This window comes from Aulonocara stuartgranti, assembly GCF_965226115.1.
Source record: "Aulonocara stuartgranti genome assembly, chromosome: 1".
Classification (NCBI taxonomy): domain Eukaryota; kingdom Metazoa; phylum Chordata; class Actinopteri; order Cichliformes; family Cichlidae; genus Aulonocara; species Aulonocara stuartgranti.
In genome coordinates, this window is record NC_138939.1 from 40,351,109 (window position 1) to 40,375,433 (window position 24,325).

The window sequence follows — 24,325 nt, forward strand, 5'->3', positions numbered from 1 at the left end:
GCATAACATCGCACAAGGCATCACATTGTTCTCTTCTCCCTGTTGCTGTTAATGCTTCACTGATGGTGAAGGACTGTTATTATTAAAATGAAAACAAGATGTGCAAAATATATCGTCTGATAACATGCCCTGAAAAATAATATTTCTGCAGAATGGCAAAGAATTCACGCCTGAGCCTGGCCAGTGCTTCTGATGAAAGCTTCACTTTCTGCTGGAGAGTGTTCTGTGCCTGGGATTACCTGATAGGAAACCCAGAGGCTGCAGAGAGCAAAGGAGCTGCCATTGTTAACAACATCAGGGTCAGAGAAGAATGTAACTTGAACTGTGCAATTAATTTCTTTTTTAAGAACAAGATATTTAAATTATGACCTAAGCACAAGTGACTATCAATATTTTTCTGCACAGGAAGCCATTGTCGAGGAGCAAGAAAAGAAGAAGGATACCAGTCTGTAAGTGCTTGTTTGTGAGCATTGTTTTGTATGTTTTCTGTTTGTCCAGCTTCCTCCAGCTCAGTCTATTGAAGCTATAGGTGAGTGACTGTTTATTTACTACCCCAAGAAGTTGCTTCTGTTCATCTGGACGTAGCGTTCAATGCAGAAGCGTTTCGTCACTCAGCCAAGTGACTTTTTCAGCCTCAGCTGACTGCAGGTTTCCCCAACCTTATAAACAGTACATTTAGTGCATAATGACTGAAACCAGCCCACAGAATGAACAATGGGCTATGAGGTCAGTTTCATGATCATTAATATGCAAATATTCATGACCATTGATCAAAAACCATTGATTTGGTGAATGGCTGCAATCACAGCATTGTAAGATGGGCAGGTACCTCAGGCTAGGCTCAAGGCATGCTGAAAGATGCCTTTTGCTGCTACACTAAGGAATGTTTACTGTTCCTCCACTACCTCAACTCATCATCATAAAACCTTATTATTATGTTACGTTGTGTGTGTTTTTTTGTCACACTGTCACTTTGTTGCTCTTGTTTGCACATTTGCACGTGCACTTTGTTGTCTGCTGTCTGTTAACAAAAAAAAAAAGTCTTCCTTAGATAGTTAGTTTTTGTTATTTATGTTGTAATTTATGTTAGGTCAGTCTGTCTTGTCTCTGCTAGCCAGCTAACTAGGCCTCTTAGTTAGCTAGTTTAGTGTTTTCTGTTAATTTATGTTGTAAATTTATGTTGCATGTAGCACCTTGGTCCTGGAGGAACGTTGTTTCGCTTCACTGTGTACTATCTGTATATGGTTGAAGTGACAATAAAGCCAACTTGACTTGACTTGACTTGAAGAGATTTCTTAGATTATCTCAGAAGATAACGATGAGGTGGCTGGGGAAGGGGAGGTAAATTCTGCTTAGACTGCTGTGCTTGGATAAATGACAGGAGATGGATGGATACAGATCTTTAAGTAGCCACAATTCCTTGAAAAACAAGTGCATGTCCTGAAACTGAAAATGGCAGTGACATGTAAATCATTGGTGACACTGAGCTACAATACTTTACTTTAGGCAGAAGTCTAAGTTGATTAAACCCAAAGATTTTCTAATGTTTAAAATCTATACATGTCCAAATCCTTGACATTTTATATTCTAGGTTCTGTGTTGGTATAGGGAGGCTAAAATCCTACAGACAGACTCATGGCTGAAGGTGGTCCTTTTGAAAGTCTATGTAAATAATGAAAGAGTCAGCAATAGCAAAAAGAGGCTGCAGTGACACCTTATCCGAAGTGTATGTTGTTCAGAACATCCAACATACACTTCAGATGTCTACTAAGAATAGTGCATCACAATTACATCCACTTTTCTAACTGATCATTGCCAATGACACTGTGTTTTCCCTCAGTGCAGTTCTGATCAGTCTACGGATCTTGGCCAACATCCTGGTGCTCCTCTCTTTAGCAGGGAGCATATACATCATTTACTTTGTGGTGGATCGTTCTCAGAAACTGGAGCAGGAGAAGCCGGAGCTGACGCTATGGGAGAAGAATGAGGTACAGGAACAGACTGGACGTCACCATCCTTATCATCAGTTATTTTAATTGGATAATCCAATATACAATACAGTTCTAAGGAACCACTGAAAGTGGAGACTTGACATGGATCCAGTGGAAGGCAACTACTAAATGTATATATCCATCTGCCAGGTTTAGAGAGCTTTAGTCACCTTACAGCAACCAGCTCACTCTCACAACAAAATGTGTAAGCTATGCTAATCAACTGTGCAACACACGTACATGTGTACTCTGTGTGCATACACACATACAGAATTTCTTTTTCTCAAAAGAAGCTGTAAAACTGCTACATGCCTACATCTTTTGACCTGTTTTTTATAACACACATTGTTGCCCAAAGGATTTACTCATTCATTCAAATTATTGAATTCAGGTGTTCCAATCACTTTCATGGTCACAGTTGTAGAGGCATGCAGACTGCTTATACAAACATTTGTGAAATAATCGTTCTTTCTCAGGAGCTCAGTGAGAGGGCATTGCAGTACCGTGCAACCATCAAATACTCCGCAGTCAACCGCTAGTGGCATTATGCCACACTGGAAGTGACTGAAAAAGGCACGGAAAATTGCAAAGCGGGGTCAGCGGATACTGTGGGATGTAGTGGCCATCAGAGCTCAGGAACATTGCATAGAGCTTCATAGGTTTTCATGGGCAAGCAGCTGTATCCAAGCATTACGTCACTAAAGTGACTGATGTAGTGGTGAAAAGTACACTGCCACTGCCACTTGGGTGCTTATAGCCGAACTTCTTGCCACACACGCATAACTGAAAACTGCACCTAATGAGCATGTTCAGTTATTATAAACATTCAATGAATGAATTAATCAATGAATCAATTAATTAGGACCCTCGGAAATCACTGAAATTGTTAGAAACAATGAGACATATTTGTTACATGCATTTCAGTTAAAATAACAAACTTTTCTCCAACTACCAACTACCCATCAGTTACTTATGTATCCATCTACATTCCAGGTGAGTGTAGTGGTTTCTCTCATCACCATGATTGCTCCATCTGCTTTTGAACTGGTGGCTCAGCTGGAGATGTACCACCCACGAACCTCACTGCGATTCCAGTTGGCCAGGTACCATTGTCTAACCACAGCCTATAATGACACAATAATGGCATACTATACTATTCAGAAAATGAACGGAACCCTTACACTTTTATGCCAAAAATTCTAAGCTAAAATTTTCCCTTAACTTTGGTTAGTTATGTGACAAGTGATACGAGTTGCAACTTACTCAGGCCCTGCATGTTTTTAAAGTCTTTAATTTAAAACCTAAGTAGTACAAAAACTGGTTTTATGGTTTTTTAAAGTTTGTGGTGATTTTATGGGTAACTGGTATTAATAATATAGTTTCTACTAACCAAAGTTAGTTTGGTTTGTGGGTTAGGTTGTTTTGTTCTCAACAAATTATACAATGTTTGTCAGTAACAATTTTTACTTTGACTATTTCATTCATCAAGATCTGATGAGAGCCCTCATTGGAGCAGTATTTATATAATAACTGAAAGGTCTTACAATGCTCATCAATTTACAGGGTCCTTGTCTTATACCTTGGGAATCTCTACAGTCTCATCATTGCTCTCCTTGATAAAGTCAACAGTATGAGCTCTGCTGTGAGTATGTTAACTAGCCCCAGTTAAGAATTTGTTATCTAGTTTCAAATTTGAACACTATTTAGAAAATAATATAAGATTAATAATTTAATTTGCTGGTCATTCATTTTGCCACAGTTACTAGAAAATAGCACAAACAAGTTACCAAAATATTTAACCATGGAAGAATTGCTACAAAAATCATGTTTTGAAAATGCAGTATTTAGTGGACCTTCTGATGAAATTAAAAAAGTAAATGGTAAATGGCCTGTATTTATATAGTGCTTTACTGGTCCCTAAGGACCCCAAAGCGCTTTACACATCCAGTCATCCACCCATTCACACACACATTCACACACTGGTGATGGCAAGCTACATTGTAGCCACAGCCACCCTGGGGCGCACTGACAGAGGCGAATATTGATGAATATTAATATGAGTTTAAATCTGTATTGTGACTCAGGCATTTTATTTATTTTTTGTTGCAATTTATTATTTAAAAATATAGTGTGGAATTGATTGTTAAGGGGAGAAATATCACTGATGTAAAAGTCCCTAACTCACAAAATCTCATCAAATACAATACATATGGCTTTAAACAGTTAAACTGAGATACATATCATTCAAGTGAAAATTCAGTATGTAGGTTATTTTAATGTTGACATGAGCAACACATTGGACAGAAAATAACTGGTAAACTTGTTATGCTAACAACACAATTCCAGTGGTATTACTTTGCTACATTTTAAAGCCAAAGTTGAGACTTTAAGAAGGTAAACACAGTTCATTCTATCTTCAGTGTCTTTAAAATGTGTCCAGGTATTCTGTTTACTTTTTATGCACATAAACTAACTAGTTTGGAATTATTTTCTACTATCTTTATACTAATGCTAATGCTAATTGTGTAGGCTAAATAAGCTAATATGCTACAATGCTCAGTCCTACATTTTAGACGTCTAAATTCAGGGGTTGCATCCTTCAAAGGCCACATTTGAAGGCTGATTATGTCACAGCAATGCGAAGAAGACTGTTTTCCCGGGATCTGAAGGATCCATGAGGCGGAACCTTGGTGGCCCACTCTATCCCAAGATTCATTGCGCATTGGTGGTTCTAGAATATTTTTTGAAAAGGATGGTCCAAGGAATGCAGTCAAGGAATAAACTCAAATGTAATTGTTTTTATCTCACTCAAATATCCTGTAGCAAAAATATTAACAAGAGTCTAAAATGTCAAAATTCTACAGTTTCAGATGTGTAACGAGTTAGTGATGCTTTTAAAGCTTTTACATTAAAATATAGGCAGTCAAAAAACCAACTTACATGTTTTAGAGTTTGTGTAGATGCTATGGAAAATTGATACTAAATAAATCCAGATTTCCCTTCAGTTGTGTATAACTTTTAAAATCTTCTGCACATACAATTCAGTTTTGATACCAAAGCTGGGTCTGTTTAGTGGTGTGAAGTTTAATATGCTTCAGTGTTTGGCGGGGCCATCTGCCGTGACTGGTTGGGGTGAGAGAGAGAAGACGGAACAAAAGACATGCTGTGGAATAGAGCGACTGAAGGCTTTTCAGGGAGTTTTTAGGACATCCTGACATAACAAATTACAGTAGTCCAGCCTAGAAGTGATAAATGCACGAACAGGTTTTTCAGCTTCACTTTGAGACAGGGCATCTCTACGGGCTGAAATCTGTGCCATCAGAAACTGAAGTTGAATAAGTTAAATTTGAATTTGAATTGCTCGGATTGAATCTGAATTGTAACTTGAATAAATGTTTTTAAAAACTGAATTTGAATTAGCCTAATTTGAAATTCAATTTATTGGTTTGAAAAGGATCATCACTAAATTGAAATTGAATTTTATATTTTGAAATTGAATTCATTTGCTTTGAAACTGTATTTTATCCTTTAAAAATTTAGTTCTTGAATAATTTCAGATTCACTTCTCACCATTCAGTTTCAGTTCTCCAATTCAGTTTTTTGGGACTTACATCCGGTTCCGGTTCGAGAGTAATGAGCGCAGATTAATAGAACTACGTTTTACTAGCGGACCGAAAGTGTTACTGACGGGAATCTACAGCATCTTGAGCAGTGATTTGGCGCTGTATAAATATATAAAACATATAAATATATAAAAAATACATAAAAAATACATAAAAAATACATAATTATATATATATATATATATATATATATATATATATATATATATATATATGTATATATATAAATTGAGTTTAGTATCTTTAGCATTTTAAACATCTTTTCTTGACCTAAGTTCACACATAACTTAGGTTATTCTCATTTATTAACAGAAACCATTAATTGGTGGAAACTGCCATTAATCACAAGTAAATGTTATCTAACAAATCAATACACTACATCGCTGACAATTAAAATAGTTGTCTGTATTATAATTTGTGTATCTTTTCCTAGACTTACTAGGAACTATAGTTTGTGCATTGTTTTTCACAAATACGCTGTGATAAAGAGAAGAAGCTCCTTCTCGGTCATCATGGAGCTTCTAAGGATGCAGACCTTGAATTAAGAAATACCTTTGAAGTCACTCATATAATTAAAGCATAGCACACAGCTGTATGGATTGTGATCTGTCTTCAAGGTCCACGTGAGTAACAGTAACTGGAATGAGTCCAGCTCCTTTCTGGCCACAATATCTCATCCTGAGGGAAACAGCCTCTCCACCCTAGTGTCAGATATCTCCCTCTCTAAGAATCACAACAGCACCACAGCAACCATCGCCACAGTGCTGGCTGTAACCAGCAGGAGCAGCTCAGGGGACGTCTACAACCAGACAGCTGTGTTTGAAAAGAACACCCGACAACAGGATCAGTGCTGGGAGACCTATGTTGGACAGGTTTTGCTTTCTGATTGGATAACGGTGTATATTTGTGGAAATGATAAAAATATATATAAACATTATGACCACCTGCCTGTTGCCAAAACATCAAATGATAGTGATGCATTGTGTATTCTAACACCTTTCTATCAGAACCACTTTTTCAGAATTGCTTGAGCTACAGTAGCTCATCTGTTAGATCGGAACACGTAGGCAAGCTCTCCTCGCCATGTGCATCAATGAGCCACACGAGCCCATAACCCTGTCGCTGGTTCCCAACTGTGAAAGTGGGAACACCCCAAAAGCTTTGGAGCTCCTCTGAACCAGTCCTTCAGGTTGCTCAAATCCTTACGCTTGCCAAACTTTGAGGGCAAAATATTAACTTGCTCACTAATGTATTCCACCCAGTAGCAGGAGAGATAATCAGTATTATTCACTTAACCTGTCAGTGGTCATAATGTTATGCCTGGAATATATGATATATATATGTATGTGTGTGTGTGTGTGTATGTAAAATAAAATACTTGTATATAGTATTTGTAAATTTCCCTGATGAATATGTGTATATTGTGTCTTTAGGAGATGTTGAAGCTGTCCATCATTGACATGATCTTCACAGTGGCGAGCATCCTGCTCATTGACTTCATCAGAGGTCTAGTGGTTCGCTACCTCAGTGACTGCTGCTGCTGGGATTTAGAGAGCAAATTTGTAAGTTGGTTGCAAGCTTTTGCTTTTACAAAATTTAGCAAGTAAATGCTAAACATGAGAATTAAGGTATTTATTCTTATTCTATTGAATGGAATTCTGTATACATACACAATACACAGGTCATGATGTTTCAGACCTGAAAAAGGAAATAGACCCAGAGAATGATTTCTTCTCCAATACTGAAGACATCAGCTGTTGCTGCCACAGTGATGAACAGTTTAATCACACCATTAAATGATAATGATAAATGATCAATAACGTTAAAGAATATTTAAATCAGTTCACAAAAGCTTTCAAAATTATTGCTGTATCTGAAATATGGATTAATGCAGAAACAGGGATGGACTTTCAACTGGACTTTTCAACCCAGGAAAAGGGGGGGGGGGGGGGGGGGCTGTGTACGTGGATAAAAAATAGATTACAAGGTGGTGGAAGCTATGATAACTGTGTTTGATAACTTATTAGTCAATGTATAACAATTGAAATTTGCAAGGAATATAAAAAAATGTTCTCATATTTGCTGTATATATAAAGCACCAGGGTCTAGCGTTCAAATTATATCAAATCAGATATATTTATCTGTGGTGACTTTAACATTGTCCTGTTGAATTAAAAAAACTCATAAAAAACGAACGAATTAACACAACAGTTGGGCTATCCTAAAATCACTAGGCCAAACAGAATTACACTTTATTGTGCCACCCTAATTGATAATAGTTTCAATAATTTTTTTTTTTCAGTTTTTGCAGTTTGACAGTAATCACAAGAGACCACAACCAGGGGAAAACCAGAAAACCAGAAACATCTGACAGTCAGTATGGATTCAGACTGAACCATTCAACTGCACGGGCATTAATTGGATCAGTCGAGCAGATTATAATTCAATTCAATTCAATTTTATTTATATAGCGCCAAATCACAACAAAAGTCGCCTCAAGGCGCTTCATAGATACAGAGAAAAACCCAACAATCATATGACCCCCTATGAGCAGCACTTTGGCAACAGTGGGAAGGAAAAACTCCCTTTTAACAGGAAGAAACCTCCGGCAGAACCAGGCTCAGGGAGGGGCGGGGCCATCTGCTGTGATTGGTTGGGGTGATAATAATAATAATAATGGATTGGATTTATATAGCGCTTTTCAAGGCACCCAAAGCGCTTTACAATGCCACTATTCATTCACTCTCACATCCACACACTGGTGGAGGCAGCTACAGTTGTAGCCACAGCTGCCCTGGGGCAGACTGACAGAAGCGAGGCTGCCATATCGCACCATCGGCCCCTCTGGCCAACACCAGTAGGCAAGTAGGGTAAAGTGTCTTGCCCAAGGACACAACGACCAGGACAGAGAGCCCGGGGATCGAACCGGCGACCTTCCGGTTACAGATGCAATTCCCAACCCCCTGAGCCACAGTCGCCCCTGGGTGAGAGAAGGAAGACAGGATAAAGACATGCTGTGGAAGAGAGACAGAGGTTAATAACAATGCAGAGAGGTCTGTTAACACATAGTGAGTGAGAAAGGTGACTGGAAAGGAAAAACTCAATGCATCATGGGAATCCCCGGCAGCCTACGTCTATTGCAGCATAACTAAGGGAGGATTCAGGGTCACCTGGTCCAGCCCTAACTATATGCTTTAGCAAAAAGGAAAGTTTGAAGCCTAATCTTGAAAGTAGAGATAGTGTCTGTCTCCTGAATCCAAACTGGAAGCTGGTTCCACAGAAGAGGGGCCTGAAAACTGAAGGCTCTGCCTCCCATTCTACTTTTAAATACTCTAGGAACAACAAGTAGGCCTGCAGAGCGAGAGCGGAGCGCTCTAATAGGGTGATATGGTACTACAAGGTCATTAAGATAAGATGGGGCCTGATTATTTAAGACCTTGTATGTGAGGAGCAGGATTTTGAATTGTGGATTTAACAGGAAGCCAAAACAGGAGAAATATGCTCTCTCTTTCTAGTCCCTGTCAGGACTCTTGGTGCAGCATTTTGGATTAGCTGAAGGCTTTTCAGGGAGTTTTTTGGACTTCCTGATAATAATGAATTACAGTCGTCCAGCCTGGAAGTAATAAATGCATGAACTAGTTTTTCAGCGTCACTCTGAGACAGGATATTTCTAATTTTAGAGATGTTGCACAAATGGAAGAAAGCAGTCTTACATATTTGTTTAATATGTGCGTTGAAGGACATGTCCTGGTCAAAAATGACTCCAAGGTTCCTCACAGCGTTACTGGAGGCCAAGGTAATGACATCCAGAGTAAGAATCTGCTTAGATACCATATTTCTAAGATTTTCAGGGCCGAGTACAATAACCTCAGTTTTAGCTGAATTAAGAAGCAGAAAGTTAGCGGCCATCCAGGTCTTTATGTCTTTAAGACATTCCTGCAGTTTAACTCATTGGTGTGTGTTATCTGGCTTCATGGACAGATAGAGCTGGGTGTCATCAGCATAGCGGTGTAAATGTATGCTATGTCTTCTGATGATGCTGCCTAAGGGAAGCATGTATAATGTAAACAGAATTGGTCCTAGCACTGAACCCTGTGGAACTCCATAATTAACCTCAGTGTGTGAAGAGGACTCTCCATTTACATGCACAAACTGGAGTCTATTAGATAGATATGATACAAACCACTGCAGTGCAGTACCTGTAATACCTACAGCATGTTCTAATCGCTCTAATAGGATATTATGGTCGACAGTATCGAACGCTGCACTGAGGTCTAGCAGGACAAGCACAGAGATGAGTCCACTGTCAGAGGCCATAAGAAGATCATTTGTAACCTTCACTAAAGCTGTTTCTGTGCTGTGATGAGCTCTGAAACCTGACTGAAACTCTTCAAATAAGCCTCTGCAGATGATCTGTTAGCTGTTTGACAACTACTCTTTCAAGGATGTTTGATATAAAGGAAGGTTGGAGATTGGCCTATAATTAGCTAAGACTGCTGGGTCTAGAGATGCTTTTTGAGTAAAGGTTTAACTACAGCCAGCTTGAAGGCCTGTGGTACATAGCCGATCATTAGAGATAGGTTGATCATATTTAAGATCGAAGCATTAATTAATGGCAGGACTTCTTTGAGCAGTTTTGTAGGAATGGGGTCTAAAAGACACGTTGATGGTTTGGAGGAAGTAATTATTGAAGTTGACTCAGAAAGATCAATTGGAGAAAAAGAGTCTAACTTAATATCAATGGTACTAAGAGTAGCTGTAGATAATATTACATCTGTGGGATGATTACTGGTAATTTTTTCTCTAATGATTAAAATTTTATTTGTGAAGAAGTTCATGAAGTCATTACTAGTTAACGTTAAAGGGATGGTTGGCTCAAAAGAGCTCTGACTTTTTGTCAGCCTGGCTACAGAGCTGAAGAGAAACCTGGGGTTGTTCTTATTTTCTTCAATCAGTGATGAATAGTAAGATGTTCTGGCTTTGCGGAGGGCTTTCTTATAAAGCAAAAAACTATTTCTCCAGGCTAAATGATGATCCTCTAAATTTGTGACACGCCATTTCCTCTCCAGCTTACGAGTCATCTGCTTTAGGCTACGTGTTTGAGAATTATACCGCGGAGTCAGGTACTTCTGATTAGAGACCTTAGTTTTCACAGGAGCTACAGTATCCAGAGTCGTACGTAGTGAGGAGGTGAAATTATTAACAAGATAATCGACCTCTGTTGGAGCAGCGTTCAGATAGCTGCTCTGCTCTGTGTTGGTACAGGGCATTGGAGATGATAACAGTGGGTGGATTATATTCTTAAACTTAGTTACAGCGCTTTCAGAAAGACGTCTACTTTGATAAAGTCTACTCTTCACTGTTGTGTAATCAATTATTGTAAATGTAAATGTTATCAGGAAATGATCAGACAGGAGAGGGTTTTCAGGAAACACTGTTAAATGTTCAGTTTCTATGCCATATGTTAAAACAATATCTAGAGTGTGATTAAAGTGGTGGGTGGGTTCTTTTACATTTTGAGAGAAGCCAATTGAGTCTAATAACAGATTAAATGCCATGTTGAGGCTGTCATTTTTAGCATCTACATGGATGTTAAAATCACCCACAATAATTATTTTATCTGAGCTGAGAACTAAATCAGATACAAAGTCTGAGAAATCAGAACTCTGTGTAAGGCCCAGGTGTATAGATGATAACAAGTAAGACTGGTTTCTGAGTTTCACAGCTGGGGTGGATGAGGCTAAGCATCAGGCTTTCTTTGTGATTGTTTGTGTTTAAATTGCTTGTTGCTGGTTTTTAGTTTGTTTTTTGTCTTTTTGGGAGGGTATAAATGCTACACAGTAGAAACGACATGCAGCCGGAGTATTCCTAAATCTTACAATATTTGATGCAAGTGATTATGAAATATTAATTAATAAACTGGAACGATATTTAATCAGAGGGGTTGTACTACATTGCGTGAAAAATTATTTGACCAGCAGGAAACAATTTGTGAGATGGGAGAGTAATACTCCTCATGTTTGGATGTTATCCAGAGTTCTGTCCCGGATCCAAAACTATTCACTATTTAAATAAATGACATTTGAAGGGTATGTGATCTATTAAAAATACACATTTTTGCTGATAACACAAATATTTTTGATATTGGGGGAAATCTAATGGAAATGCTGAATATGATTGCTATGATAAAATATAGTAAAAATGTTAAAAATAAAAGTGGTTTGAGAGGAAAAAACTATCATTAAATCCAGAGGTGTGGACTCGAGTCACATGACTTGGACTCGAGTCAGACTCGAGTCATTAATTTTATGACTTTAGACTTGACTTGAAAAAATGTTGTAAGACTTGTGACTTGACTTGGACTTTTACACCAATGACCTGGGACTTGAATTGGACTTGAACCGGTTTACTTGAAAAGACTTGATATTTTACCCCAAATATAAAATGTAACATGCATATTATATAGATATTGAAAATGTGATGTCATTCTGGGGTAGAACCACAAAGGATTCTGGGAACTCGTGGCAAGCGGTACTAGCGCACGCAGGCTTTCAATTGAAATCAGTTATACAGCGATAAAAAGAAACACAAAAATGTCAAGAAGCTGTTGTATTATTAACTGCAATAGCCGGTCGCATGACAGCCACGGGAAGCCGACGGGTAAAGAGATCGGTTGTTATCGGATTACCTCGTTGAAGAGAAATTGTTCAAGGCATGTTTCCGAAGTAACAAAGACGCGACGGGTGGCCTGGATTGCAGCCATTCAAAGATCAAATATAACGTCCCAGAACACTCCAGCTCACAGGTTAGTCTGCTCCAAGCATTTACACGAAGGTCAGTGTTTTTTAGTACTTAATACGTCATTTTCATAACATAATTGGTGATATAGGTTACAAGCAAGTCTGGCGCTGAACAGAAATTGTCGCGCTATGCTCCTTTGTTTATTGTGCATAAATAGTGAATTGTCCTGACACAATATTGCGTTTCGCTTCTGTTATTATGGTACATTGACAAAAACATATACTTTTATTCACAGGGTAAAACAGGTTTTTTGTATCACTAATTGTCCAGTACAATTACAGCATACAGTATTATTGTCACTGCTACATTTCTGTAACGCTACCAGAAATTATTTCCACTACTAATTAATTACCATTGAGCTCAAAGGTCCTATTAATAAACGGTTAAGGAATGTGTATTTATGACGACGATTTGTGAGACTGGTAAACTTATGATACGTACGATGGTCTTTCGTTCTACACGCTGCATTTCAAGGTCCTGTACCCATCCGTCGGTAAACTGTACCTGGGCTTGTTGCACTGACCTGAAGTTACTAAACTTCATGAGTGTATGCACTCACTCCAAGAACCGTATGATTATAAATATGCATATAAATATGCTAAGATGAGATAGCTGACTTCATCTAACTAGCAAATGTTGTCCAGGCTACGTTGGTGATACAGTTTTTTTTAATGTGTATGATATTTTTGTCATGCGATTTTAAAGCCGGTCCTACAACCGCATCCAAGAATAACATGCAGCTTATCTCAGAACTGTCGGTGAAAATTATTCTTGGAGCTAGGTTTAATTGAGCTGCATTTTAAAGAGGTGCAATTTCACAATTTGTGTATATTTTCTAAGTTCACTATTTTGTCATGTGTTGAGAAAAACACAGATTTTAAAATTACATGGTCTAATATTTACATTTAGCATAACTGCAACATGCTTTTTTCGTTTTTTTTAAAGACTCGAAAGGACTTGAAATTCAAAATTTCAGACTTGTGACTTTACTTGGACTTTTACACCAGTGACTTGAGACTCGACTCTGACTTGCCTGACATTACTTGAGACTTGACTTGAGACTTGAGGATAAAGACTTGAGACTTACTTGAGACTTGCAAAACAATGACTTGGTCCCACCTCTGATTAAATCTATCCCACGTTTTCTTAAGCCTCAGTAGAGAAGCTGAGAATTCCCTGTCCCCAGTCACCTCCTCTAGCATGTATGGAGGAACAGCAAGGCATTCCCAGACCGAGTGAGAGATATGATCTCTCCAGGGTGTCCTGGGGCCTCCTCTCAGTGGGACATGCCTGGAACACTCCACCCAGGAAGCATCCTGGTCAGATGCCTGAACCACCTGAACCGGCTCCTTTCAATGTGGAGGAGCAGTGGTTCTACTCTGAGCCCTTCCCAAATGGCCGACTTCTTCACCCTATCTCAAAGAGAGAGGCCATTCAATCTTCAGAGAAAGCTCATTTCTGCCGCTTATATCTGCAGTATTATTCCTTTGGTCACTACCCAGTAGGGATGGGAAGCTGGTTCAGGTTCAAAAGCTGGATTTGTCATACTGTGTTGCTTACAAAACCACCATGAAAGCTCAAAGGTCTATATGCATATTTTAGAGCAATATATGATTTGATCCAGATGTCGTTTTCAGGGAAGACCTTGCAAATTTTAACCTAAGACAATGCTAATGCTGTATCTTTTACAAGAGTATGTCTTCATAGCACAGGAGTCCTGGTAATGACCGGGCATCCCTGCAAACCAGACCTTTGCAGTAACTGAAAACATTTGGCATGTCATGAAAAGACAATAAAGACCCTGAGAGACTCTTGTCTGACTCAGGATTGTTGCAGTGATTACTTTTGTTTTGTCTGTTTTCAGCCTGAATATGGAGAATTCAAAATAGCCGAGAATGTCTTGCATCTAATTTATAACCAAGGAATGATCTGGTAAGTCTGAAAAACATTTTACAATTCCAGAACCACAGGACCTATTTCAGAGCTAATGGCCTGACTGGTGCTGACAGGTCTCCATTACCCTGTTTAACGGACTGTAGCTCTCTGTAATCTTTCCACTACACCTCTTGATTGTATTTTCTCATCCAATTTCAGAAACGTCTCCTTGCAGCAATAAATGTAATGAAGTGAAATCATGAGCCACTGAATGTCATATCTTTTATATGAAGTGTGACCTTATTGCCTGTGTGTGTGTGTGTGTGTGTGTGTGTGTGTGTGTGTGTGTGTGTGGCTGGTCTATCTCTTTCTTTCCTTCAGGATGGGGGCATTTTTTTCTCCCTGTCTTCCTGCCTTTAATGTGCTGAAGCTGATTGGTCTGATGTATCTGAGGAGCTGGGCTGTACTTACCTGTAATGTTCCCCATCAGCAGGTCTTTCGAGCATCCAGGTTAGATGCGCACACCACACACACACACACACACACACACACACACACACACACACACACACAGATGAAACATACCCAAATTTCCAGTATAGTTAAAAAAAATCATTTGATGACTTTTATTTGGCCTAAATATTAGTGTTTTTTCTACCACCGTGTTGGCATTTTGAACACAGAATTTCCCACATCTGGATGAAAGTAAAGGTAAATTCAGGTAATCTTATCTGCACAGGTTTAATGCTGTGATGCTACTGAATAATGGACTAATTACATATTAAATTTTCACTCACCAAAACTGAAGCACAAACCTTTTGGACTGTCTTTTCCTTACAGCACAATTTGTTAAAACAAAATCCATTAAAAATGCTGCAAAAAGGCATAAATGGTGCAAACGCTATGGAGAAATCAAGGTCAGTGGGAGGTGCAGCCCAGCACTTTTCATAACCACCATCAAAACACCAAGAATGTCTTTGTCCAGACATTCTCTTATATTACATCCTTGGCTCTTTGCAGTTTGACAAAGATTTAAAGTTGCCACCAAAGGCTTGTACAGTATATTGTCAGCAAAGGGGGTATTTTTCTTAAGGCTGTTCACTTATCAGCCTGTGCAGCAACTTACGTATAATTCAATTCAATTCAATTCAATTCAATTTTATTTATATAGCGCCAAATCACAACATAAGTCGCCTCAAGGCGCTTCATAGATACAGAGAAAAACCCAACAATCATATGACCCCCTATGAGCAGCACTTTGGCAACAGTGGGAAGGAAAAACTCCCTTTTAACAGGAAGAAACCTCCGGCAGAACCAGGCTCAGGGAGGGGCGGGGCCATCTGCTGCGACTGGTTGGGGTGAGAGAAGGAAGACAGGATAAAGACATGCTGTGGAAGAGAGACAGAGGTTAATAACAAGTATGATTCAATGCAGAGAGGTCTGTTAACACATAGTGAGTGAGAAAAGGAAATACTCAATGCATCATGGGAATCCCCCGGCAGCCTACGTCTATTGCAGCATAACTAAGGGAGGATTCAGGGTCACCTGGTCCAGCCCTAACTATATGCTTTAGCAAAAAGGAAAGTTTGAAGCCTAATCTTGAAAGTAGAGATAGTGTCTGTCTCCTGAATCCAAACTGGAAGCTGGTTCCACAGAAGAGGGGCCTGAAAACTGAAGGCTCTGCCTCCCATTCTACTTTTAAATACTCTAGGAACAACAAGTAGGCCTGCAGAGCGAGAGCGAAGTGCTCTAATAGGGTGATATGGTACTACAAGGTCATTAAGATAAGATGGGGCCTGATTATTTAAGACCTTGTATGTGAGGAGCAGGATTTTGAATTGTGGATTTAACAGGAAGCCAAAACAGGAGAAATCTGCTCTCTCTTTCTAGTCCCTGTCAGGACTCTTGCTGCAGCATTTATACACACATATACTCAGTCAGGCTACTCTGATTTAAGTTTTTTAAAAAAAAGCTGTGATTGCCTCTTTCAGTCCTTATCAGCCACTCCCAGATGTGGTGGAAAATCACACAAGACACATGTGCATATCGATAGCATCGACAGTTCACTGTGTAAAAGGAAAATACAGTGGTGTGAAAACGTTTTTGTCCACTTCCTGATTTCCTATTGTGGAGATACAGAAATTCTTTTATTGCTGCCATATAATCTGCATCATTATAACTGCATTAATAACATTCTTTACAGCATTATTTCATCTAATAATATTTCTCACAGTATTGATACTGCATTACAGCTGTTGATTGAAGATGTCCATTTGAGGATCCTTCCATTATGTTAACTTTTATTACAAGTACGGTTAGAAGTATTTTACACACATTGCATATCTGAGCTTATTTTGAGTTGATGTTCGGTTCATTAAGGGTCTTAAGCTTCACTGGCGTGACTGTCCAGGTGATCCATGCTGAGGGAAACTAGAACATAGAAGGATAGCTGCAATGCATGCTTACAGTACATATAATACATATAATCTAGGAATGTGTCCGGCCTGAGGCCTTAACTCATTTGGTGTCTTACTATATTTTACTCTACTTGGTAACAGACGACCAGAGTCAATAATTAGCCTCAGAGACCCTGAGGGCTTGAAGTTTATTACCTTGTATGGAAGGTGTTATAGAAAAGAGAAGTTCTATGTCTGCTTATAGCTATTAAAGATGTACGATTAACTGTGACTAATGTCTGGAACCTATTTTAATCTGTCATTGACGCAATGGGGGGCCTTGTACCCCACTGCTTTATAAGTGTCCACAACATGTATTTTGGTCAGAAGACATATGTTGATGTTTTCTCCGGGCTGTTAATAAACTCATCGTTTGATTCCACTTTTCTGGGGCCTCCGTGGTTTGTGACACTGCTCTACATTGATTGATTTCGCGACACTATATTTTGTATCTGTCACATTTAAATTTTTCAGATCATCAAACAAATTTAAATATTAGACAAAGATAACACAAGTAAACACAAAATGCAGCTTCTGAATGAAGGTGTTTATTATTAAGGGGGAACAAATCCAAACATACATGAATTCTGCTGTCTACCAAACTTCCTGCAGGAGAATATCTGGCCATCTCTTTTTGACCGCCAGCTGAAGCACACTTCAGTTCTGCAGTTGGACAATGATCCGAAATACACCAGCAAGTCCACCTCTGAATGACTATAAAAAAGAAGACTTTAGAGAGGCCAGTCAAAGTCAAGACATGAAAAAATTTAGACAGTCTCACTTGCTAGTTAGATTTAAGCACCACACACTATTTGGTGTGTTTTAAGAAATGATCCTGTCATGAGTAAACACTGCCTGAGTATTATTTGGACTTAGCAGCCACTCATGATTCACCATTCGTTCAAGATTTGTCAGAATATTTTTTTCTATGATCTTTATTGCTCAAAAAGGGAACAGTGCTTATCCTGTTACTCGTTGCACAAAGGAACAGATTCTAGCTCTGCTGATAGGTCGGGACCTTTTACAGCCCTGTCAGCTCTCCTGTAATAACGCCCACTTAGCTACTTAGCTGATCAGATTAAGATCCCAGAAGTTCAAGTGACTCGATGCTATACTTTGATGAAAAATCTTCCTTAGTTTATTTATTTATTGAGCAGTGTATTTTGGCAAGTAGAATAGTCACAACACTTAATCTAGTTACTTTGTCAATTTTCAGTTAGATGTTACAGATATGTGGTCAGATACACAGAAAAAACAAAGAAAAAAATGTTCACCTTTTGAAGATGACAAACTGTTTAGAGCATATTTGCAGATATACTCTGGGATACTTCTGCTAAGTTGATTCACATGAATTGTAATTTTCTACTGAACTGCTCAGGAGCATGAAGGAAAGACAGTAATGTAAAAATGAATCATATCAACACATCCATGTTCTCACGTTGCTTTTTTAGGTCAAACAACTTCTACCTGGCTATGCTGCTTTTCATGCTGTTTTTGTGTATGCTGCCCACCATCTTTGCTATAGTGAGATACAGACCATCACAACACTGCGGACCTTTCAGGTAAGGAATTAAAATTTATCTTACATCCATCGAGACCTTCAAGGTCAACTTAACAATTTATTGGTGAGAAACTGACAAAAGACTTTATGGAAACTATGACTCTTGGAATTTTGGTGTCAACATATACAGTAGAACGCACTGTATAAAGATTTTGAATATCGTGTCACGTTTCACCTCTGACCTCTCCCAAAGGTCAATAAATTGACCTAAAGGTCAAAGTGATAATGCAGGCAAAATACAATACTATTTCCCTAAAGTAAATACTGCTCAGGGAAGCAAGCCTCTGACTGTTTCTTGTTTTTAATGAACAGATTCCCTTTTTTATTTACTGTGCTGAGAATGTAAGACAGAAGTGGATGTTTTACCACATGTACCAATGAGGGATATATGCATATTTTAGAGAATTCCCAATTTTGGTGTCTTCCATCCTCAGCCTGCACAATACATATTTATGTGTGTTTTGAAACGGGACATATTTTAATTTACGAGCGTAGCATCATAGTTTGGAAAAGATCTTTCTTTGCATAGTATACAAAGTCAAATCCTGTTTCCAAAAAGGCTGGTAGGGTATTTAAATAAAATCAAAATGTAGTAATTTTCATACCATTTAAAGACTATATTTAAATACTTCAGAAAGATCATATTAAATAACTGAAATTGAAAAATATCATTCAATTCATATGAAATGTTGATTAAACTCCATTGCCAGATACACATTAAAACAGTAGGAAACATCTCCATTTCCTTCTGTGTTGTGTCTCCTTGTTGGAACGAGTTGCTGCAGTTTGAAAGCGATGCCCATTGTTGTCCCTTTTGGAGCTATACTATTGAAATGGATGCAGAATGTTCTGGACTGTCTTGCTGAAATAAGCAAAGCCTTCCCTGAAGTTGTCAACTGGATGGCAATATATGTTGTCATGCAGCTGTATATATTTTATTCAGCATTATTTTTGCTTCCATCGATGTGGAAGTTAGCAGCTCTTTTGTTTTTCCCCTTCTTGTGTGGTTGTGTTTCAGTGTTCAGACAAAGAAAAATGCTTAAATTTGTGTTTCAGTGGTCAAGAGAAGATTTACGACATCATCTCTGAGACAGTGGCCACTGACTTCCCGGTGTGGTTCAGTAAAGTAATAAGTTACATCACCAGTCCTGTCGTCGTACTGCCAGCACTGCTGCTGCTGTTGTGAGGCTGCACACGACACATATTGCATATATCTGTCACGTATACATGCGCTCTCTCACTCACAATTTCTCTCTAATTCTCTCTCACACACACATATACACATACACTCACAATATGCAAATACGCAAACATCTGTATCCTACATGACTTGTGAATTGTTCAACTGTGTTTCAGCATGCTGATATACTATCTCCAGTCTATCGCCAGATCCCTCAAATTCACCAACAACCAGCTAAGGATGCAGCTCCAGACTGTAAGTTGAATCACTTTCAGCATTTTTTCACATAAAAATAAGAGCGAGAAAGGCATTTACAGATGAGGACAAAGTTATTAGCCCCTCTATGAAATTTAAAGTTTTTGTCAAAAATTTCCCAAGTGCTATTTAACAGAACAAATGATTTTCCAGATAGCATTTTAAACATATGGTATCTTTCCTGGGACTGGGTCCTTCTGGACATAGACATCTGATGTTGTGCCTGGGATCTGCTGGAAGCTACTATCTGCTGGATTGTCTCTCAAGTACCTTTTGCAGACCCTAACTTGGGTCCTGTTGTCTGTAGTAGATTCTTCCTGTGGATCTACCACCACCATCCCTCTGTGCTGTCCTTTAAGCCAGCTTTTCCCAGCAACTGTGGGATTTGTTCATGTCAGCCACTTCCTCCGCCTTTCAAAGGTACATCCCATGCATAAGCTTGGTCATCTATAATGGTTCCTGGTCCTGTTCTGCATCACTGTCTGTCTTGATGGGCCTGATCTGTTTGCATATGTTCTATGCTATATCCTGGATGGTGACTTTGATAGTCACTAATCCTCACTCGCTCTTTTTACTGCTCATAGAGCCTCAAGGTCCTGGACTTCATGTGGATTGGATGGACATTATGAGGAATGTTTGTATCTTCACATTAGCGGCATCCGTCTCCTCTTTTAGCTAGCTTTTTATTCAGATAACTGGTAGGGAATCTCTACTGATGGCATGGATCCTATTCTTACTGTTTAGCTGCCTTCTCAGCACCTATCTTACCTTCTGGAGGTATTTGGCTGTGCCTGACCTTTTTGCATCTTTATCATGGTTCCCACTGGCCTGTGGGATACCCAGGCACTTGTACAGTGGGGCAAAAAAGTATTTAGTCAGCCACCGATTGTGCAAGTTCCCCCACTTAAAATGATGACAGAGGTCAGTAATTTGCACCAGAGGTACACTTCAACTGTGAGAGACAGAATGTGAAAAAAAAATCCATGAATCCACATGGTAGGATTTGTAAAGAATTTATTCGTAAATCAGGGTGGAAAATAAGTATTTGGTCACCTCAAACAAGGAAAATCTCTGGCTCTCACAGACCTGTAACGTCTTCTGTAAGAAGCTTTTCTGTCCCCCACTCGTTACCTGTATGAATGGCACCTGTTTGAACTCATCATCTGTATCAAAGACACCTGTCCACAGCCTCAAACAGTCAGACTCCAAACTCCGCCATGGCCAAGACCAAAGAGCTTTGGAAGGACACCAGGAAAAGTATTGTAGACCTGCACCAGACTGGGAAGAGTGAATCTACAATAGGCAAGCAGCTTGGTGTGAAAAAATCAACTGTGGGAGCAATCATCAGAAAATGAAGACATACAAGACCACTGATAATCTCCCTCGATCTGGGGCTCCACGCAAGATCTCATCCCATGGGGTCAAAATGATCATGAGAACGGTGAGCAAAGATCCCAGAACCACACGGGGGGACCTGGTGAATGACCTGCAGAGAGCTGGGACCAAAGTAACAAAGGTCACCATCAGTAACACACTACAACGGCAGGGAATCAAATCCCGCAGTGCCAGACGTGTTCCGCTGCTGAAGCCAGTGCATGTCCAGGCCCGTCTGAAGTTTGCCAGAGAGCACATGGATGATACAGCAGAGGATTGGGAGAATGTCATGTGGTCAGATGAAACCAAAGTAGAACTTTTTGGTATAAACTCAACTCGTCGTGTTTGGAGGAAGAAGAATACTGAGTTGCATCCCAAGAACACCATACCTACTGTGAAGCATGGGGGTGGAAACATCATGCTATGGGGCTGTTTTTCTGCCAAGGGGACAGGACGACTGATCCGTGTTAAGGACAGAATGAATGGGGCCATGTATCGTGAGATTTTGAGCCAAAACCTCCTTCCATCAGTGAGAACTTTGAAGATGAAACGAGGCTGGGTCTTCCAACATGACAATGATCCAAAACACACCGCCCGGGCAACAAAGGAGTGGCTCCGTAAGAAGCATTTGAAAGTCCTGGAGTGGCCTAGCCAGTCTCCAGACCTCAACCCCATAGAAAATCTGTGGCGGGAGTTGAAAGTCCGTGTTGCTCGGCGACAGCCCCAAAACATCACTGCTCTCGAGAAGATCTGCATGGAGGAATGGGCCAAAATACCAGCTACTGTGTGTGCAAACCTGGTAAAGACCTATAGTAAACGTTTGACCTCTGTTATTGCCAACAAAGGTTATGTTACAAAGTATTGAGTTGTATTTTTGTTATTGACCAAATACTTATTTTCCACCCTGATTTACGAATAAATTCTTTACAAATCCTACCATGTGGATTCATGGATTTTTTTTTCACATTCTGTCTCTCACAGTTGAAGTGTACCTCTGGTGCAAATTACTGACCTCTGTCATCATTTTAGGTGGGGGAACTTGCACAGTCGGTGGCTGACTAAATACTTTTTTGCCCCACTGTATCTGCTATTCTCCTTTCTGGCTTAATAGTCTGCATCACCTTTCCTCTGTTTTCAACCAAACTTATCCAGTTCGAATAAAATCACGATGTCCTCACAGTAGATGCTGAAGTGGATCTCCTGGTGTACATCATAATTTCTTTGTACAGGAGATGGCTGATGGTCACTCCAGACCTAAATATATATTCCTATCCAATCCTACTGATAAACTGCTTTAGAGGGTTGAGGCCTATCCAGAAGTGGGCATCACCTTGGTATGCCCACACTTGATGGTGACCTCTGTGATTGTCTTTGACTTTGTCTTCCAAAGTCCCATTAAGTACACTGTTAGCCTTTTAAAGTGCCAAGCACCCTAGTATCCATAATTAAGTATCCTCTTAATTGCCCCTTGGGGATAAATAAAGTCTTTCTGATTCTGATTCTGATGTGTGCAGCATTCAGGCTTTTTTGGTGTCAATTCAGGCAGTAAACATATCATTGGCGAGATATTTGACTACAAGATAAACAGCCACAAGGAGCAGTACCCTCAGTTGGGAAGGAACAAAGATATTGTGAAGGACCGTCAACCTCCCAGGTCTCTGTTAGAGGGCCTTAGCTAGAAGGATGAAGACCACACACAGGGGGAGTGGAAATGTTTATCATTTTTAATTTTGTAAACATAAATACTGTCTGTACGCATTTGTGTTTTGTATTTACTCAGGTTGTCAGTATTACAATTTGTTTGACCTAAAACATTTAAGTCTCACACATATGCAAAAGAAGGGAGGGAGCAAATACTTTGTCATGTCACTGCGTATATATAGTGCAGCCTTAAACTGGCCATTACATAATGATAGTATAATGGTGTGCGTCTGAAGTCAGTGTTTTTTCAAACCTTCTCAGGAGCGCACTGAAGACAAGAAGAAAGTCTTCCAGATGGCTGCAGGTATCTCTCGTCTTCTATGTTTGCCCCCTTATTGATGACCTTTTTTTGTATGTTTGTCACCCTTAAATGTTTCAGATCATAAAACAAATAAAAATATTAAAAATAAAACACAAGTAAACACAAAATACAGTTTCTAAAGGTGTTTATTTTTAAGGGGAAAAAAATCCAATGTGTGAAAAAGTGATTACCCCCTAAACCTAATAACGAGTTGGGCCACCCTCAGCAGCAATCACATGTTTGCCATAACTGACAACGAGTCTTTTACAGCACTGTGGAGGAATTTTGGCCCCCTCATCTTTGCATAATCGTTGTAATTCAGACACTTTGGAGAGTTTTCGACATGAACCGTCTTTTTAAGGTCATGCCACAGCATCTCAGTCATGTTCAGGTCAGCACTTTAACTAGGCCTGTCCAAAGTCTTCATTTTGTTTTTTTCTAAGCCAGGGGTGTCCAACTCCAGACCTCAGGGACCCGTGTCCTGCAGGTTTAGATCTCATACTGGGTCAACACACCCGAATCAAAGGATTAGTTCATCACCTCTGGAGAACTTAAAGGCTGTATCCCAATTCAGGGTCTGCAGCCTTAACGGTCCTCAAGGGCCACGTACTCAAAGACCGCTAAGGCCGGAAGTGAGAGGCTTGTGAAATGGGACGGTCTAGCCTCCCTCGCGCTGCCCAGGTTGCCTATCAACCGTTATACTAAAAGCGGGAAACGTTTCATACAGCTTTGTTTGACAGAAACGGAGTAGAACATATTTTGTTCATTTGTTTCTACATGAGCTTTGTGTGATGTGATAAGTATCTGAGGCTGAGACCACACGAGTGTAAAACATGATTGTTGGGCTTCATTTTTGTACTGAACAGTCATTTTAAGATTAGCTAGTAAATAACAATTAGCTCATGTTGTTCATGAGACTAAAGTCATCTTACTTTGGTAATGTAAATATAATATGGCCAATATGATAGTTATTATCTTAATCATTATTAGTTATCACAGCAGTGAATGACTCTGTTTCAAATACTGAGCTTCAGTAAAGATTCAAGCTGCATTTATTTATATCATTTATATTTCCTGTCACCTTAAATCTTCACTCAAAGACAGGTTTCTTTGACACTGTATATATAACTGTGTTATATATATGAGAGACAAATATTGTTCTTTTAATATGTTGGCATTACTAAATTTGTCTCAGTGCTGACTTTAA

The 24,325-nt window shown here is 39.3% G+C and overlaps 1 protein-coding gene and 1 long non-coding RNA gene across 2 annotated transcripts in view; both read left to right on the plus strand.

Annotated features, from left to right (window-relative positions):
• The window catches only part of tmc3 (transmembrane channel like 3), a gene marked incomplete at its 3' end in the record, with an annotated part of 43,595 nt that overhangs the window by 15,301 nt on the left and 3,969 nt on the right, over nt 1–24,325 (plus strand). Inside the window, exons 8-20 of the mRNA XM_082530666.1 lie at nt 152–299; nt 406–449; nt 1,841–1,988; nt 2,985–3,094; nt 3,555–3,633; nt 6,232–6,486; nt 7,048–7,176; nt 14,280–14,347; nt 14,672–14,800; nt 18,198–18,308; nt 19,364–19,489; nt 19,664–19,742; nt 23,079–23,121. Of these exons, the coding sequence (XP_082386792.1) occupies nt 152–299; nt 406–449; nt 1,841–1,988; nt 2,985–3,094; nt 3,555–3,633; nt 6,232–6,486; nt 7,048–7,176; nt 14,280–14,347; nt 14,672–14,800; nt 18,198–18,308; nt 19,364–19,489; nt 19,664–19,742; nt 23,079–23,121 (1,469 nt within the window). The remainder of the gene's footprint in view (nt 1–151; nt 300–405; nt 450–1,840; nt 1,989–2,984; nt 3,095–3,554; nt 3,634–6,231; nt 6,487–7,047; nt 7,177–14,279; nt 14,348–14,671; nt 14,801–18,197; nt 18,309–19,363; nt 19,490–19,663; nt 19,743–23,078; nt 23,122–24,325) is intronic.
• LOC309710506 lies at nt 16,631–16,978 on the plus strand. The gene is made up of 2 exons (XR_014277729.1): nt 16,631–16,814; nt 16,857–16,978. It is a non-coding gene; the product is annotated as an uncharacterized lncRNA (long non-coding RNA).